We start from the raw sequence: 19,527 nt of genomic DNA on the forward strand, positions 1-19,527 counted from the left end.
GCCTAAATCACTGCAAGTTAGACTACTAGTATTTAAATTAGATTAAGTTAGGTTAAAGGACTTATGTTACTGGGACTTAGATTATTAGACCTAGATTATCAGGGAATTTAATTAATGGGAAACAAATTATCGGTATTTAGATTACTGGAAGATAGATTATCGTATGTTTAGATTATCAGCGTTAAGTCATTAGATTATTACATCAGAACCTAGATTATCGAGGAATTTAAATTATTAAAGGATAAATTATGGACGCATAGATTACTTGAGACATTATGAGGGCTCTAGATTATTGAAGTTAAGTCATTGAAACCTAAGTTATCACAATTATTGGGATTATCAGGAAATTTAAATTATTGGAAATCTACATTAGATTATTAAAGTTAAATCATTAGAACTTAAATTATTAGAACTTAGATTATCAAAACCTTAAAAATTATCAATTTAAATTGAGACTAAATCGGTGTTTAAATTACTGTCTAAGTTTTTGAGTGTAAATCATTTTAAATCGTTGTAAATCATCGGACTAGGTTATTAAAATCATTATCAGAATTTAAATTATCAAAGAATCTAAATTATTAGGGATTAACATTAGATTACTGAGATTAGATCATCAGGGTTAGAAGACTTAGATTATCAGAACCTAACCTAAATTATCAATCTATCTTATCGGTACCTGAATAGATACCTAAGTTAAGTAATTAGGATCTATATTATCAATATTGAAAGATAGATTATCGGTGCCTAGATTATTAAAGTTAGTGACGAGATTTAAATTATTAAAACTTATATTATCAAAGCCGAGATTATAGTTTATAGAAGCTTAAGATCTAAATTATTGTGAATTATATCATTGAAATTTAGGCTATTTGAATTCCAAGTCATGAAAGGTTAGGCCATTGAAAGTCATTGATTTAGATATTAAATATGAAGGGTTTATTGGGGCTTAGATTTATCGACAATTATTCCAACACAATTGTTCTTTTATTATCGAAAATCTTTTCTAAAAAAAATGCCATTTTCTTAACGATAAATTAATACACGCATAATTCATCCTATCTAATCAAATAATAATTCTATTCCCAATTGCGCGTAATCTATCTCAATTTTCCCACGCAACCTAACCTCACAAACTCACGTTCTCGACCCAATTAAACGCGAAGTAATGCTACCTGCACGACAAAGTGTCATATTTACCCAAGTATTTCATGATCGATGTCGCAAGACGAGACGCGAAAATTATCTCGATCAATCGAACACGTTATGAAATGTGTATTACGTGAATCGATCGTGACATTCGCACGAAACTTTCCCCAGATTTTCATCGCTCTCGTTCAACGAACGAATTCGCGATTTTCTGATCTTTATCGAAGATACCCTCTTGATGGACGTGTATTAATGTTATTTATGCTGCTCTCATAGAATGGATATAAATTATGGAAAAAAAATTGTGAAAAAATAATGTGGAGAGAAGGATATTTATTGCACTGTTGTGATATTTCGTAGTGTATGTGTAATTTTATTTTTTAACGTTTGTTGGAATTTTTTTCTGATTTTAGCTACATACAGAAATAATAGTAATATAATTGTTATTTATATATTAAATATAAATGATAAAATTTTGTGAATCGAAAAGAAAGTTTCGAGATAAAAGTAACGTGTATTGCAATACGACCAGTGATAATTTATCGTTATTTCTCTATAGAATTTTTTAATAAAAAAAATAAATAAGACATCTATTTTAAAAAAGAATTGAAACACAATTTTCGATTGGTTCAATTATTTGATAATTAATATTCTTTATATCAGATATCGCAATATTTCAAATTCTAGTATTCGAATTATTTCGACATAACCTCTACACAGTTCAAATAGATTTAAAAAAATCTACATTCCTTTCAAAAATCAAATCTATTATCTCCAATACTTTTTTTATCCGATTATTTATTTTACCTTCCAATTATTATAATCAACAATATGTCATACTAAAATTTATACCATTAAATAAATTCTACGTGTCATTTTCTATATAGAATTTCGAACAATTCATTGTTCACATCAATCGACTGAAAATTTTAAATATATTAGAAAAAAATACCTTTTTCTTTCTTCCTTTCTCTTCTGATCAGTTATTTTCTGATCAATCGATCGTTTAACATAAAAATTCGTAATATTAAAAATTCCATGCGTTATCCTCTGTATTTGATATAATTTGATTCGACATTCGGGGAACAAGTTATTTACAAGATACACGAGTATACGAGTTCTGTCCACGTGGCCACGGTATTGTAAATCCGCGATAGCTCGTTTCGATTACGTAATTACGAGCGATCGAAATTAATCCGCAGAGGCGCACGTGATCCGTGTCAAGGCGAGAATAGCTTTCCAGTTGCTCCCTCGAGGTGGCACGATGCGTGAAAGCGGTAAAATTCTCCATCGTGACGACGCTATATACGCTTGTATAATGTACACGAGAAAACTATTCTTATAGTTCTATAGTTTGAGGTCTGCGTGTTTATTGGATAATTGAATTTTTGATAATCGATAATACAATGGCATTGAGATAATACAAAATTTGATACAGAAAAAATTGAGATAAAAGTGATTGTAGCAATATTGGAAACGTCGGTAGTATGGAATATGGAATAAAATAATTAACGTAACGTTTCCATAATTTAACACTTTTACGACTTGAATCGTAATATTTAAGCCACTAAAGTTAATTAATCGCATTGCCATCGATTTATAACCAATTAATCCACGTATATTAAGCCATTAGCTTATCGAATTATCAACATAGTATATACACGCAAAAAAAAAAAAAAAAAAAAAGAAAGAAAGAAAGAAAAGAAACGATTAAACGAACAACTTTTAAAATAAAGTTATTCCAAATTAACCTATCGGCTAACCTATTTCGATCCTTAAATAATGGCTCTCACAGCAGGAAACTGGTTTCAGCATAAATTATAATAAAACCGGTCACAAATAGCGCTTGCACACGCGTGACAATCGTTTTCAATGCTGTATAAAAACAAGTACACGATACCTATACATATACTTATATTCTATCTAACCTAACCTAATCTAACTAATATATATATATTAACAATTCCTCGACAATTTAATCTATCTTAACCTAACCTCTGCACATATGACTATATATATATATAATTTGAACACTCGATACTTGGCATCTAAATTAACAATTCCTCGACAACCTAACCTAACTTAATTTAACCTGTACATATAGATATATCTAACCTAACCTAATCTAACTAGTATATATATATATATATATTAACAATTCCTCGACAATTTAATCTATCTTAACCTAACCTCTGCACATATGGCTATATATATATAATTTGAACACTCGATACTTGGCATCTAAATTAACAATTCCTCGACAACCTAACCTAACTTAATCTAACCTGTACATATAGATATATCTGTATCTATGTGCACAATTTGAATACTCGATGATACTTGACATCTAAATTAATGATTTCTCGATAATCTAACCTAACTTAGCCTAACTTTTACATATATATGTTTATTCATATGTATGTATACAGTTTGAATATTGATATCTGATATCTAAATTAACCCAATCTGTATATATACATATATTTATACATACAACCTAACCTCTACACATTTATATATATATATATAATTTGAACATTCGATACGTATGTATAACCTACACATATGTATCTTTATATACAATTTGAATACTCGATACTTGACATCTAAGTTAACGATTTCTCTGACCTAACTTAACCTAACCTTTACACATATGCAAGTATATATATATTTAGTATTTAAATTAACAATTTAAATAACAATCTAATATAAACTGTACATACAGTTTGAACAAATCAACGATAACCTAACCTAACCTAACCTAACCTAACCTCTACTGTATAAATACATATATGTGCAGCACATTTGAATGTATTATACATTCGATACTTGTTATCCAAATTAGGCAATTTAACCTAAACCTAACCTAACCTAACTTGCATATATCTACATAGAGTTTGAACACTCGATACTTGGCATTTAAATTAATTGATTCCTCGAATAAAAGAGTTGAAAATATCTGGAAAGGACACGAAAGAAACGATTGTTTATTTATGATGGAACGAGAATGAGGAGAGACGATCGAAGTCTGGATTGATGGATGGATCCAGGTCGCGACCCACTTTCGAATCTTCTTTCCCCATCCGACTTTGTTACATAGCAAAAATAGCAAAACCGGGTTTGCAATTATAATATTTGTCGAGAGCAAAGGCCGGGATTGATTTATGAAAACACGCCCTCGAGAGAATTTTAGAGAATTGCTCTCAAATATATTTGCATTTCAAAATTTGTGGAGATGCTACATTCACAGTAGCACAATTAGAAAAACATCAAAGCTGGTAGGAATAATAACGGAATTCTCTGGAAATAATAATTGCGATATCCATTATTACGAGAAACAATGTCGTGAGATTAATCACAAATGTATATTCATTCCAAAACACTACACTCTATAAAACAATAGTTGGAATAGTTTGAACAGTTGATGGAAAAAATTAGCGAGACCGAGATTCAAAATTTGAAAATTCTATGAAACATTATATCCATTCGTTTAATTATCGTCCATTTTTCAAAAATTGTAAAATGTTATATTTATAAGATGGATAGTCGAATATTTCTTTCTCTTCATATCCATTTAACAAATTCTCAACAGGTTTTTATTATCTATTATATTTGCAAAATATATAATTCATACGATAAATTTAATAATCAAGCGATTCTCTGATAATTATCGATATAATTATCCGTTTACGAAGGAATAAACGGTTTCGAAAGAATTATTAATTTTCTCAACACTTTTCTCAAATTATTTACAAAATAATAGATAAACTCGATAATTATTATATTTGCGCGACCAGAGATATGCGAAGCGAAGCTTTACGTAGAAAAATTATTTTTCCGCTGCACGAGTAGGTGCATTACATATACGGAACGTTTGAACGATGAAAGAAATTATACGCGTATCAGCTATGTGGATATACTTACGTAAGTTGTCGTCGTATCGTGAAAATCTCATTAGGAAAATCAAATGAGTCAGATCGTATTTTCACATGTGTTCGAATGTGAGTGTATCACGAAAATATGTTCCACGAGTCACTCTTTTCGTATATCGTACACGATATTTTCGTGCAAATCTATTTCTTGAAACGCGGAGCACGCGTGCCGAGCAATACTTTTAACTCGGGTTGGAAGATGATTTTCAGCTCAACGTCGGTACGGCAGTATTGATTAATTTGATGGGATTTTTAAAATGTTTATTTTTATTTCGTGAAAAGGTCAGATTTGAATTAATTAACAATTATATGTTTTCCATGTCAAACGAAATAATTTTTAACGGGGTTGGTTAAAGAACAATCAAATTCATCAAAATTTTATATTTTTCGTTTTACGATTATTGAAAAAAATGAAAATTAATTTTGCATAATATACTGAGATAGGACTGTAATTACCTATTTATTTTCATGGCATTAATTTATATATGCAAAAAAAAAAAAAGATATTTAGATATTAGAGAAGGATAGTCATGTTAATGTTAATACTTCGGTCTCGTATCAAGAATAATAATTTTCATTTAAAGAGTTAGAGAAAAATATAACGATTCGATTATTTGAAAAGATCGATTAACTTAATTACAGCAATATCATCGAAATTGGACGAAACGACTAATAATCCAATTATTAACCAATACATCATCTCGAGCACAAAATTCGCGAGTCCCTGTTTCCATTGTATCCGTGCTCCACACAGTTTTGATGCCGTGGCCCTGACACGGCTGTGTCTGTTTGCTCTGTTTGCGAATCACTTGAACACCGAACGGCTGTGTCCTTGGTCCCTGGCGCTCTTTAGAATTCGCGGCCACCGCCTTTCCAACTGAGAGATAAAGGTAAGATGGAGCAAAGCGTGCCGAATTTGGCATGGGTCCATACACGCGCCGCGATCAAGTTCCGCGTGCCTCCAACCACGCCGCCAATGGAACGCGTGGATACATAGCTGTATCGTTGTACACGGTGTGTCTGCTCTATCTGTGAAATAAAACATCCTCGAAAAAATATGATGGACGACGCGAAAAAAATGTTCGAGGCAAAAAATTATTCGATACGGGGAAAAGACACTATTCATAGTAGAGAAGATGACGTGCAGAAAAGTATGGATACTATTGCTCCACAATCCGACAATATTCTACGTGTATTTTTGTAATTGACAGAAACAGAAACTATGATCGAATCGACGGAGAAAAAAATACAAAAAGATATCGAGAATGATTGGAACAGAACGATGTGGTGGGGATGATTTCGAAGCATCGAAATAAAATAAAGCAAAATATCGAGAGAGAAATGTGAATAATACGAAAAAATGGTTCAAAGAAAAATTACTTGATGTATGAAAAGATACTGTTCGTTTATGAGAAGATGGTAAGAAAGTAGTGGATATTTATTGTCTCGCTATTTGATACACGTATTCTTGGAAATAAAACCTGCGGAAGAAATTGGTTAGAATGAGAAAGAAACGTTTATTTTCACACGCAAAACAATAATCTCGTAATTTTATAATTGAAAATAATTAATTGTCTTATTTATTGTAACAGAATTCCTCTATTCATGATTTTGATGAATATTCAAGGGAAATCTATAGTACATGATATCAAGTTAAACGTAGTCTCTAAAAAAATTAAGAGTGGGGATAGGTTGACCCCCTCTCTTGTCTCTGTGCCGTCTCATGAAATTTCTTTTCAGCGGTCAACAGTAGGTAGGAGTACTTCGTGCGTATTTTCATAATTGGTCGAAATAGTCACATTTACAATCGAGTCGTGTAACGAAGGAAAGAAAAATGAATATATCGAATGAAGAAAAACGATGCAGTGACAATGACTTCAAAACGTTGTAAAGTTATTCCGTGAGCAGAGTGTTAATTATTGACAAAATGTGTCTTCATAATTTATAAAGATCCTACTGCTGTGTGAACATATAAGCATGGTCAGCCAATTGAAAATCTGCCATTTTGTTGCCAACTTCTCAACGTGGACGAACAGTACATTAAATAGCGTTAATAGTTTCTCCGTAAATGGAGGTTATGTGAAGATATAAATAGGTTTAATTTTTCAAATGGAAGTTTGTGACTTTTATAGAAATGAATGTAGCTGTTGTTATTTCTTACAAAGCTACTTATATCGAAAAATCTTTAATTAAGGAGATATTGTAATTCAAAGTTCAAAAACCATATAAAAGGCAGCAATATTCCATTGTTCATGCTTTCCTTGTCTTTCATACGAGCTAACTTTTATAAATTTCAAACTTGATATTTCTTAAACTGAAGATTTTTTTATACAAATAGCTTTGTTTTTTTTTTTTTTTTTTTTTTTATAAGAAATAATGAATTGCATCGATCAGTGAAATAAAAATTATATAATTCTATTTAAAAAATAAAAGTTAATCTTCGTATGATCTTTACACATTAATACATTGAAAAATTATTAATAACATAATAATGCATAATGTATATCTTTATATTAAATAACTTTTTTGTCTGAAATTTGTATTTTTCAAGATATTTTATTGTTCGTGTATAAACTGGATACACTATAGAATCGTGAATTATATCGCTGAATGACGGAGACGAGTCACTTATTATAACATAACTTTGGGCGTAGTGATTTGTTTACGTGGACTCTCGATTTACTTAATGCGTCATTGAGTTTTGCGTTCAAAATATCTTGAACATTGTTTGGATCGTACGTATCATTGCAATAAATTACAAATTGTAGAAATAATTGTATTTTTCTATTTACTTTTTATTGATTAAATTTTAATAAATTTTGCTTTTCAATTTGAAATCTTACTAATTTTTAATTTGTTATTACATGATTATTAGACTGTAGATTTTTATGCAATTCAAATTTTTATGAATGCGATTAATGGAAATGAAATTAAAAAATAAATATTTGTTTTATCTCTCGAATTTCGTAATATTTGAATATTTTGGGTATTTCGTGTCTTTTGTATATACATTCTGTGAATTTTCGTATATTCAAAATTTGCATAAATTGCCGCAATCTAGTCATTATTGAAGCAAATGAGCGATATATGGGCAAATGGCCAAGTTATCATATCGTCTTTTTCCAATTTAAATAATTTTTATTATTAATTCTATAATTTAACATAATTACATAATTTCTTTTCTACAATTTTTACAACAATTTTCAAGTTTCATTCAATTGTTAAAATCATATTCAATGTTTTTAATAAATCCACTTTATTTTCCTTGCTTCTCTCCAAGTAACGAGATAAACAAGTGTTTGCAAATTGATAAATTTCATTTCGATATTTTATTATCTATTATTTTACATAACGTGAGAATTCTCAAGTAACCTCTTGAACTTAAATTTATTTATGTTTAATTCACTTTTCAAAAAAAAATTTAAAGATTGAAAAAATTCATTATCCTGTTTCTCAACACGCCTCGATACGTATGTATGTACGGGGGCTTCTGAAATGGAATAGGCGGATCTACGTGCAGCGAGTCGAGTTTACCCGGCGATCTTCTTGCGCTTGGTATTGTGAGAAACGGTCGTAAAGAGCGGGGAACTGGAGCGAAGAAACGCGTGAAATTGAGCCTCGAACGCGATTCGTGCTTTCCACAGAAGGCGCGAGTAAATGGAGGAATGAGTGAATTGTGCTGGAGATTGTATGTCGCGAAAACGAACTTGGAACTTGATGCTGAATACGGGGAATTAAATGGAAGGATTAGCGAATAATGGGCATGCTACTTTGTACATGAAATTAAATTAGACTGAAATTTAATTCGAAGAAAAAATTTTTATACATAGAATTCGATAAAATTCGTAGTTTATTTCTGTCACTAGTGTAACTAACGTAATGGATAGATAATTAATAATTAATGAGAATGGAAATATTTTGATAATTGAGATCGTTAACTTGTCTTCAAGTGGAATTGAAAATATGATTTTAAAAAATGGATTTCTCGAGATAAGCTTGATAATCGTTAATGTAAATAATCGTGTTTTATTATTCTTCGATAATCTATCTTACTTACAATCTAGAATTTATTTTAATAAATATGACGCGTCAAGAGACATTATTTTATAACAAATTTTAAGAACTGTTTAACTTGTAATTTGAAACACATAATATAATTATATCAAATATTATATTACTATTGATTTTTTTCGTATCGTATTTATTACTTTATATTTTATTCCGTATGCCGAATCAATTATTGTTATTATTCTGAAAGTAATCTTAAGTCTTGTTGCTATCATTATTCTTTAAATAATTGTCCGTTTTGAAAATAAAATTTGAATTTAGCAACATCATCACTTATTTAATTTTTATCTACTATAATTTTTATCTCATCTAAAAGAAACATAATTTACATTATATTTATATTTTCGATTCATTTTTGTTACTCACATTTTATCCATATTCTACATTTTCTAAAATTTTCCCTTATTATTATAAAATTTTATATTATATTATCATTTTTTTTTAATTATATTTTTTAACAAATTAAATATTCCCTATATTTAGAAATTTCTTCTATATTTCATCTATTTTCTATTTATTACACATTTATAATATCCTACATTTTTAGAATTGTCTTCAAATTTCACCTATTTTTTATCATATCATATTTCACATTTTTAAGAATTGTCTTCATATTTCATCCATTTTCTAACACACCAAATATTCCACCAAATTTCCAAAAATTTTTTTCACATATCATCCATTTCCTGATATAAATGTTTCATATTTCCAGAAAATTTCTTCACATTTCATCCATTTCCTGGCACACCAAGTATTCCACATTTTCTCGTGAAAAACAATATAAAACTTTTCTTCGTATTTCACGTCTGTCAACGAACATGGCACGAGCACGCACATACATAAAATGCAGTTTCAATTCTGACGATAATTATAGCACACTTTGCAGAAATGGGATACCACGATTCGAAAATACTCGCAAGACAATGCTCACGCTCGATAAACACTTTTCGTTATGTACACAGCTTTCTTGAGATACACAAATCACTTTTTCTCGATTTAACAATCGATCGATATTATCGCGGCCGATGAAAAATAATATCAACTTCATGCAAAAATAAAAGAAAAGAATTTGCAATAGAAATGATTGCAAAAAATTTTGCATGCAAACGATCCGTTTTAATCAGATTGCACAGACTTTGGAAAACTATTTTTTTTTTTCTTTCAATGAAATGTAATTAGGTTTCTCGATTAAAAGTACATGCAGATGTACCGTGTTGCCGATGTGGTTTAAGAGGTTAAGTTTCTTTGAACAGAGTCATGGAGTTACTAGATTCTAGGGATATTTTAGATATCAAATATTAGATAATTGAAGACGATTCATTGGATAAAAATTTGCGTTTCTAGAATATTAAGTAATTACACTATTTGAAACTTGAATAACAAAAATTTGTTTATATTTATTAATAAATATGTATTAAAATTAATAAAACTATTCTAATTATCGACAAATACTTAATAAAGATAATACACAAATCTTTAGTTTTATTTGTTCATATTTGTCTATCCATCAATAATCAAAATTCAATCAAAATTTATTCGATCGCGTAAAATTTCGATTCGCAAATAAAAATCCATAATCCATTCGTTAAATCAAAAACGGAAGCGAGAATTCGATCAGGCAAAATCGATTCGATCAAACATCCTTCTGCGTTCGAATGGATCTTGGAGGAGAAATTAAAGCTCGTAATTGGTTCAAAGGGCAGGTGGACGATGCAGGTGCAACCGGGTAAACAAGCATTCGGTATACACGCCGCAGATGGCCAACCATTTTTCTTTCTTTTAAATTTAGTTCTTGTGCTTACGTAATTTCAATATTACCGACCGCGCACCGGCCTGTGTCCAGTGCATGGCCATTAGCCTCGAGAATAAATTAATAGCGCGTATGTTGCACGGTGTTCGATATCAGTGGTTCGACGCGCTCATGGAAACCTCTTTTTATAGAACGCAGCATGTTTCCAACTTGACACCATCACTTGAAATAAATACTTGCATATCATTGCGTAAATTGATTAGATTGAATTTTATTTATTTTTTTTTAAATTATTTGTCAAGAATTTATAAATTATGATTAATGAATAAAAAACGATATTTTGTTGATAGTAATTATTGTTGTTAAGCAAAATTAGTGATAGGAAATTAGATTTTAAAATTGAGCGTTTTTCTAAATTAATTTTCGAGAGATGAATATTGGATAATTTAAGATAAAAATTGTGATAGAAATTGTATAATGCTATTTTATTCTTAACTGTACAATGTATAGATAGCTGTAAATGTTATTGAGATTTAATTAGAATTATGCATTTCTACAATATCTATTGTGTCCAGTCAATTCACAAAGTATTTGTGAAAAAGTGATTTGTAAATGAAAATATCTTCTATCTATCTTTCGTGAATAATGTCATATTATTAAAGATTGTCTCTTTTAATTTTCAGAAAAATACAGACAGTATTGCAGATTATACAGATTCTTTATTTCATAATTTTTATGATATACATGATCGAATGGATCAAAAAAATTTAGTTAGAATAAGAATCAAATGGACAATATACAGATAAATGCATTTTTCTTGTAAACAATAAATTTCACTTATAAAAATAATTTTCATAAAACAAAATCGAAAAATAAATATATACATGCTCATCAGACTAAATTGCTCTTGGTAAATGCGCAAAACAATGACTGCATTTAAATGTTATTTCTTCAAGGGGAGAAAAAACATTATAGGATAGTAATTTATGATAATTGTTTGTTCTTAAAAGGGAGAGAAAAACCATAGTGATTCATCGGACACATATATATACTCGTTGCCTTTTTAAAACACCAAAGCATTCAGTATAATCGTTGATTATAATGTACACGCTATAATACATAACGGTTATAGACACCTATTAAAATACATATAAAAACGAAGAAAAAAGAGAAACGACATTCTACTCCTATCTCGCAAGAATAATTTTTTCTTTTTCCAAAAATTGCAAAAATAATCGTCATTTAATAATAAATCAGAAATTATTATTTAAAACTGGATACAGATTTTGTTTTGAAAATTTCAATCGTTCAAAACTTAATAAAAAAAGAAAGGATATATATTAAAAATTTTATTAGCTGTACGACGATTATACTCTTCATTTCTAGGAAACAATTTATACACACAGTTAGCATGTTAAAAAAAAATCCAGATCTTGATATCATGATCAATATTTATATCACATATCAAAGATAAAAAGAAAAATGTATATTTTAATTATTGAATATTTTTTATCTCTACGTTATCGACTGCACTTCACTTGAATGCGCGATTCAATCAGTTATGGTTCACATTTTTATGCGTATGTAACGTGGTACGGGAGCCTTTTACATAAAACGTAATCAGCGATGACGAAGATAACGAGGACGATCTCGACAAGGACGATTAGTCATGGATTACGTGTTATCGCGGCTACGCGTCATTGTTCTTGGTAATCGTTCGCCAACGGTATCGGTAAGAGAGAAGAAAACATAGGTTAGGTTGAAGTATCACCGTGAGAAAACGTGCGATCAAGACGCGTTGCTATACTCTGATGTTTCAACTTTTTATTTTTCGCTCACGTTTAAATATTTCTCGCTTTTTTGCTTTTATAATTTAAAAGATTAGGTTAAAAATTTCGTTTCGAAAAGTGAAAAGTTAAACAAATCTGCGGTTTTTCAGGTAAAATTAAATTTTTATTATATTTAGAATTAAAGAAGTTTAAACGAAAGAAGAATTTTTGCATGTATTCTGTATAGGTTTTTGTATATTTAAGTTTTGTATAAATGCATAAATATACATAAGATAAAACAGATTGTGTTTTTTACAAAATTAACAAAATTTGTGTGTCTAACCTAACTTAACCTAAATTAATTTAAACGAGAAAGGTAGCATCAATTGTTTCGTAGCTATTTCATCTATACTCGTAAACAAAATAGATAATATCATTATATAATAGTAATTATATAAGCTTTATTTGGTAAATTTTTAATATATAAACTTTTATATAACATTATCACGCAATTTGTGATAAGAATTCATATCTTTCCACTGTCTACACATGATTCTTTTTGTCAAAGCTGCTTATAGAGAGTTTTTCTTACCTCTTCAAAGTAATAATAAATACTCAAAATAATAAATAATCAAAAAAAGAAAAAAAAAATGATTTTTGATTTTTAGATTACTATTAAACTTTAAGAATACCAATGAATTAAAAAAAATTTACAATTTTATATTGTTCATGTACATTATGAAAAAATATTTTGAAAATTTTTTCAAAAAAATCAGATTAAGATAAGATATTATAGAAAATAATACAACGAACAGAATACAGAAATTCAATTATTTAAAATGCTAACAATTCCAGAGTTATGATCCATAGAGAGAAAAAGTAATCGAGAATTATTTTTGTATGTTGCGAATAACAATTTCAAATAGTTCAAAAATAATATTTTATAAAATGTTAAATTATAAAATTAACAAAATCGATTATATTATAAATATAATATACCAAAGATACAGTGTTTCTGATACTATTTCGAGAAAAAATAATAGAATGAACATAAATTGCAACACATGCTTCGTTTAACGCGTTAATTTTTCAATATTTCGAAATTTCGTAACATTTAATTTCAATATAGAGATAATTTTAATTTTGTATACGAATATATATTTTTCTACTATCACGAGTTATATACTACCATTTATCATAAATATTCATATTATCCAAAATTATAATCAATTCAATCGATACAACAACATCCGCATATACCAACATTGCAAAAAAACGCTACCCAAGCAGAAATCATTTCAGGTATGAGAAATCGGTTCGCATATTTCTCACGAATGCAACGATTTAACGCGTACACGATGCGCTAAATTCTCCATGGCGAAGTTATCCGCAGAAAGTCTCTTTGTGTTCACTGTGCATGCATCGTGTGCCACCGAACAGGCCGGTTCGGAATAATCTGCCCTCTCGTCATTCCCTCTCACTCGTCCTGCCATTGCTCGTCTCCCTTTCTTCCTCTCTTTCTCCCGAACTGCGTTATATAAGAACCAACTCAGACTGGCCGTGAACTTACCGACGTGGTCGGTCGTCTTCGCATTTGAACGTAACCATCTCTCTCTCTCTCCCTCCCTCCCTCTCTCTCTCTCTCTCTTTCTTTCTCTCTTCTACGAGTTCGTTCGGTGCACTCGACATGCATCGAAGAGGGAGAAGGAATGCGATCGATTCAGTTATTCTTTCGAGTCGGATCCAGAAAATCGCTTTACCTGCCGGGTCCAGACCGTGTTTTATCTCACGATAGAACTTGGATGACGCTTCTGTGGTGTGTACGTGTATGGTATATGATCGTGAAGTTTAAAAATTCTTCGGAGAAGGAGAAATGGATCGCGGATAAAACGTGTCCTCGTTATTATTCCATTCGAAAAATTCTATTCGTTTTTTTTTTCTTTTCCTCATAAAATTCAACACTGCGTTAAATCAAGATCTCGAAAATTCGTAATTTTTTTCAGACGACAAAATTTGGAAAAATCATTTTTGCCGTTTTAATTATATATAACAATAGGATTGTTAAAAAAGATCGATAAGTTTTTTTTTTTTTTTTTTTTTATAAAAACGAATTAGACACTTTTACACACGATATTCTCTTTACTATAGAGTTCAAGACAGTTCAAACTTATTCTCATCTTATTTTTAGACATCTGATTCATTCTACTCGTAACTCTCTATCTATTTTCTGCATCCTCCTGTTAAAAATATATCTTTTTTAAAAAAAGAAAAAAAAAAGAAAACTGTCAATAAACACTACCCACCTCGAGGAACAAACAAATGTTTTAATTTTCCCTCGCAATTTTTATTAACTTCGTATCAATTATTAGAATGTCTGTCCCGGAGATGTGTGAAACGCGAAATAACTCTGGAAATGAAAGAATAAACTTGAAATGGTGGAGAATATAAAAAGATATAATCCGCTCTTTGGAAATTCGAATGCTTAATGAGGTTTAAACGACGAAGAGAAGACGTGAAACGGCAGTAACTCGTGCGCGGGACAAAGAGAGCCGACCGAGTGCATATGATTTACGGCGTTGTTTGTAAAAACGTGGAACGCGTTTCTGCAACAGAAAAAAACCTTTCTGTGACTGGCAAATAACACAACATGTTATCCAGAGATTGAGCACGTAGTAAATATCGAAGTGTGCGAATACGAAATACCATTCATGAAATACCGCCTTCATTTTGTCATGTTTTTGAAAAAAACATCCGGTCGATCTTGGTTTTGTTGACAGGTTGAATTTTTATTTCTCAGACACTGCTTTTTATTCTCTCTCTCTCTCTCTCTCTCTCTCTCTCTCTCTCTCTCTCTCTCTCTCTCTCTCTCTCTCTCAAACTTTTCACGCTAATTTTTGATAATTTTCGACAAAACAACGAAATAATAATTTTGAACGTACAAATAAAAATGTTATTTAAAAATTCTATGTTTATATGTTAAAAGATTTAAAAAAAGAAAGTTCGAAACGTTTCCATGAACGGGACAATGTTATTTCGTCGGCAAAAGCGAAAATCATAAATAAATATTTATGTAATTCTAAATTCATTATCAGGAAAACGGCCTGTCGTCCATCCGCGCAGGATGGACCAAAAAATTATAGTAATTTAATTTAACCTAACTTGAACAGAGTAGTAAAAGTATCGTATTAATATTATCATAAATTAAAAAAGATTTGTGCCAATTTAGAACGATCGTGTTCTTTTGTGCATCTTTTCTATCTTTGAAATCGGAACGAATGCAAATTAATTCGATCTTCTGCGGTTCGTAACGCTATCCGGATTCGCTGTTTCGTAATGATCTTTATGTAACTACTTTGTAATCCGTGGTGAGAATTTAGTAGCACGAATAAACTTTTCTCTAAAACGCAAATATATTTCTGCGACTGGTTGCATAAAAAGGAAAACAAAGGATAAATCGAGATGACACCATGGGGTTAAATCGTAAAATGTACACATACACTCTGTCTGGGTACATAAGCCGTTTTCCGTGCGGTATATAATAAAGAAAAAAAATCATCTTACGTATCTCAAGATAAAACTAATCCAACGAATAAACGTAATCTTCGCGATCATTTTCTCCTAGGGGAAAGTTCCTACGATAAATCATAATCTAATATAGATATTTTTATAGAAATGATTGAATATACTTATAATAATATCATTAACACGAATAATATCGAATTCAAATTTAAAAGTATATAAATTTTTCAAAATGAAGTGCCGTAAATAATGATAAAAGACAAATGAAACTCTAATTTCAATAAGACTATTAAAAAAAATAAAAAGAAGAAACACTCACCAAGATGAACCGCCAAGTTGTATCTCTCGAGGGCCTGACCCAAGTGTCCCTCCTTCATCAGAATATCACCCTCGTGTCTAGCCCTGCTAGCCTCTGCTTCTCGCGGCCACCACTTTTCCACCAGTCTTTGCACTAGCACATTCGTCTCACTCACAGTGACGATTTTTTGCCCGCACACGCGACAGCTTTTGCCCGGCTCCACGCAATTTTTGCAATACGTATGGCCGCAGTTCGATGTCACTGGTTGGCACAGGGTTCCCTCGCACAGGGGGCACGCGAAAGACGTTTCGATTTTTCTTCGAAAATTGATGATTGTGGTCGCAGCCCCAGACAATTCATCCAACAAAGCATTCGCCAGATGTTTCAATCGCTCCGGTGCCACAGATCCTACCGCTAAACATTTCGAGTAAACACCAATGGACTCCCTGATACGTCCACATTTGGCCAAGGAATCCCCGTAGCCGACGAGCACCTCAAAACTCGGTGCTTGCTGCTTTAAACTACGCTCGTACATTTCTACAGCTAAGCGATAATTGCGCGAGGCGAAAGCTTCTTTTGCCAACTCAGTCATATTCAATGATCTGTAAATGACTGCCGAAATCTTTCAAAACACTTTCCTCGTTCGAAATCAGTTTTCGAAGAAACGACGCGCGTACGTTTATGTTATGAAAGATTACGTATAAACGGTGATCGCGAGATAAATGGGAACGATCCGCTGGTCGATAATATCGAGGGGATAAATTTAAGAACGATGCACATTTTACTTCATCGGATCACTTCAAAAATCGTGCGACCTTTCTCTCGTTTATATTTTTTTTTTTCCCCTTCTTTCTTCAAGATAAAAAACAATCGTATCGATCGGTTGTCTGGAAAACACGTCCCGATGCAACAAAAACACTTGACACAGTGAGAGGCAATGATTATCGGACAAGCTCGGATATTTATCAATACCCGTATCGATACCCGGAAGAGCTATAATTTGATAAGTCGATTGATTGCTCGCACGTTTGACAGCTAGCCGGCCACGCGGTAAAAGTATTCACGATATACACCACGCAGAGACAACACTACGTACAGCACGACGACGCACTGACGACTGCTGGCTCGGCTGTCACCGCTCGCTCGGGCCACTGTCAGAAACGTAAACCAACCGGACGAGGGGTGGCCAACAGCAGTGGTGGTGGTGGTGGTGGTGGTGGTGGTGGTGGCGGAGTCGATGCAATCGTGGTGGTACCAAACGATGGCGACAACAGCGCCGCGTGGCGGTACATACACCTTCGACTCTTCACTGCCTCTACCTCACCAACTGTTTCGTGATACCACCACGAACTGTACTATATCACGGGTCTACGTTCTACGTAGGCGTTCGCGTCGAGCCACACCCCCCACTACGGAATATCATCCTGCCACCACGAAGATCCCTCTTGATCCGCTCAGCTTAACCCCTGCCCTCTTCTTAACCTTATCAGGATGCCTCTGCTTTTTTATATTTCGATCGACCGAGAAATGCATCATTCGAAATATAACAATTTGGACGAATTCATTATTTCTCAATGGATTCGTTATTTTTGACACTTTATTTCAAAATAATTCTTTTTACTTCTTCGAGTTGAATTTCACTTCAGCAAGCATCCGAATAAAAATCGAAGAATCTTTCTTGAATATTCTTTATTATGGCGTATCATTGAAATACCGTTCATCATTGCAATCGACATAGTCTGAAAGTATCAACAGGCTCCTTCGAAGCACGTCTTCATGGTATTCGAACGTATCGAACGGCGTCCTGTTCCTTAGCTACCCGCGCTCTGCCAATGAACAATAAAAGTCGTCGAAGCAGAAACCTTCTTAAATGAACGAACGTGACACGAAACTTTCGATGCAGATTATATGGTAAAACAGATTGTGACTCGACGAGGGTGATGAGACGCAAGGGTAGCGAACCACTTAACCAGGACACTTGTTGTTGCTCGTCCGTTATCTTCGTTTCGGTCATCCGTATCGAGAAATGAATTCGTCGAAGGAACATTCGATGCAAAGAAACACGGCACAGAACACATACGGAATCTTTTCGTTATGGGTAAAGTTGTGAACAAAGCAGCGGGATGCGCGATTGCGGAGCTTACATAAAGAGCGTCGCGTCAGTGCACAAAACGTGGCGGGAGCGAGGCGAGTTTCGATTGGATCAATTATTCCACGGGCGAGCCTCGGCTCTCCGGGCTCTAGGAATCTTACTGAGCATGAGCAGTAACGTTACTTGGTCTACGTCGTGGTATTCCGTTTTACCCGGCACCAAGAGCAGACCTGCGTGCGCTGCTCCCCTCGGTGTGCGATCGTGCGTGAGTCAGTGTGCACCGACCGTTGACTACGCAGACGCGCTATAAACGCACTGCTCGCTTTCTTTCTCTTTCTTTCTCACATGCGCGCGCGTTCGTGACCACGTTTGCGCGATGCACCGACACTCGAGACGGTTTGTTCGGTTCGCGCGCGTGTACGCTCATGCGTATATGTATATATGTATATATAATGAATCGAAAAATGTTTATACATTATCATTTTTATCTCTTTTTCTGCTTTTGATATTTATTATAGATTATATATACGTATATAAAATTAATGATATTCGTGTATTCTTAAAACAAATGATGATTATTTTGGTTTTATCTCCGATCTATACAGACGTTACAAAAAACAAAATGTGTTGATTTACTCTATAAGTAGTAATGATGACAATTTTTTTTATATCTTTAACGTAATATCTCAAATAATGCTGATGCATAAAAAAAATAAAAAAAATGAAAAAAAATAAAATTTAAAGCAAAATATCGTTAGTAATGATATCGAAATATACGGAAGAAAATATCAACTAATTATTATCGTTGTACTAGCATATACATATATAATCAACATATTAGCCACGTGTAGTTAATATTTTTAATTATGAACTAAACTTAAACCATATACTGTATAATCTATTTGTCACGGACTTGTCGATCAACAAGTTTAATTTCTTCAGGAATTTTCAGA

The 19,527-nt window shown here is 32.0% G+C and overlaps 1 protein-coding gene across 1 annotated transcript in view; it reads right to left on the reverse strand.

Moving 5' to 3' along the window:
• LOC100866800 (LON peptidase N-terminal domain and RING finger protein 3) overlaps positions 1-17,649 on the reverse strand; it is a 63,744-nt gene extending 46,095 nt beyond the window's left edge. The window contains exon 1 of the mRNA XM_003692440.4: positions 16,504-17,649. Within this exon, the coding sequence (XP_003692488.2) occupies positions 16,504-17,074 (571 nt within the window). The 5' untranslated portion in view covers positions 17,075-17,649. The remainder of the gene's footprint in view (positions 1-16,503) is intronic.
• Positions 17,650-19,527: the final 1,878 nt, after the last annotated feature.

Source organism: Apis florea, unplaced genomic scaffold (assembly GCF_048593485.1).
Source record: "Apis florea isolate Af1SG1 unplaced genomic scaffold, ASM4859348v1 contig_3203_pilon, whole genome shotgun sequence".
NCBI lineage: Eukaryota > Metazoa > Arthropoda > Insecta > Hymenoptera > Apidae > Apis > Apis florea.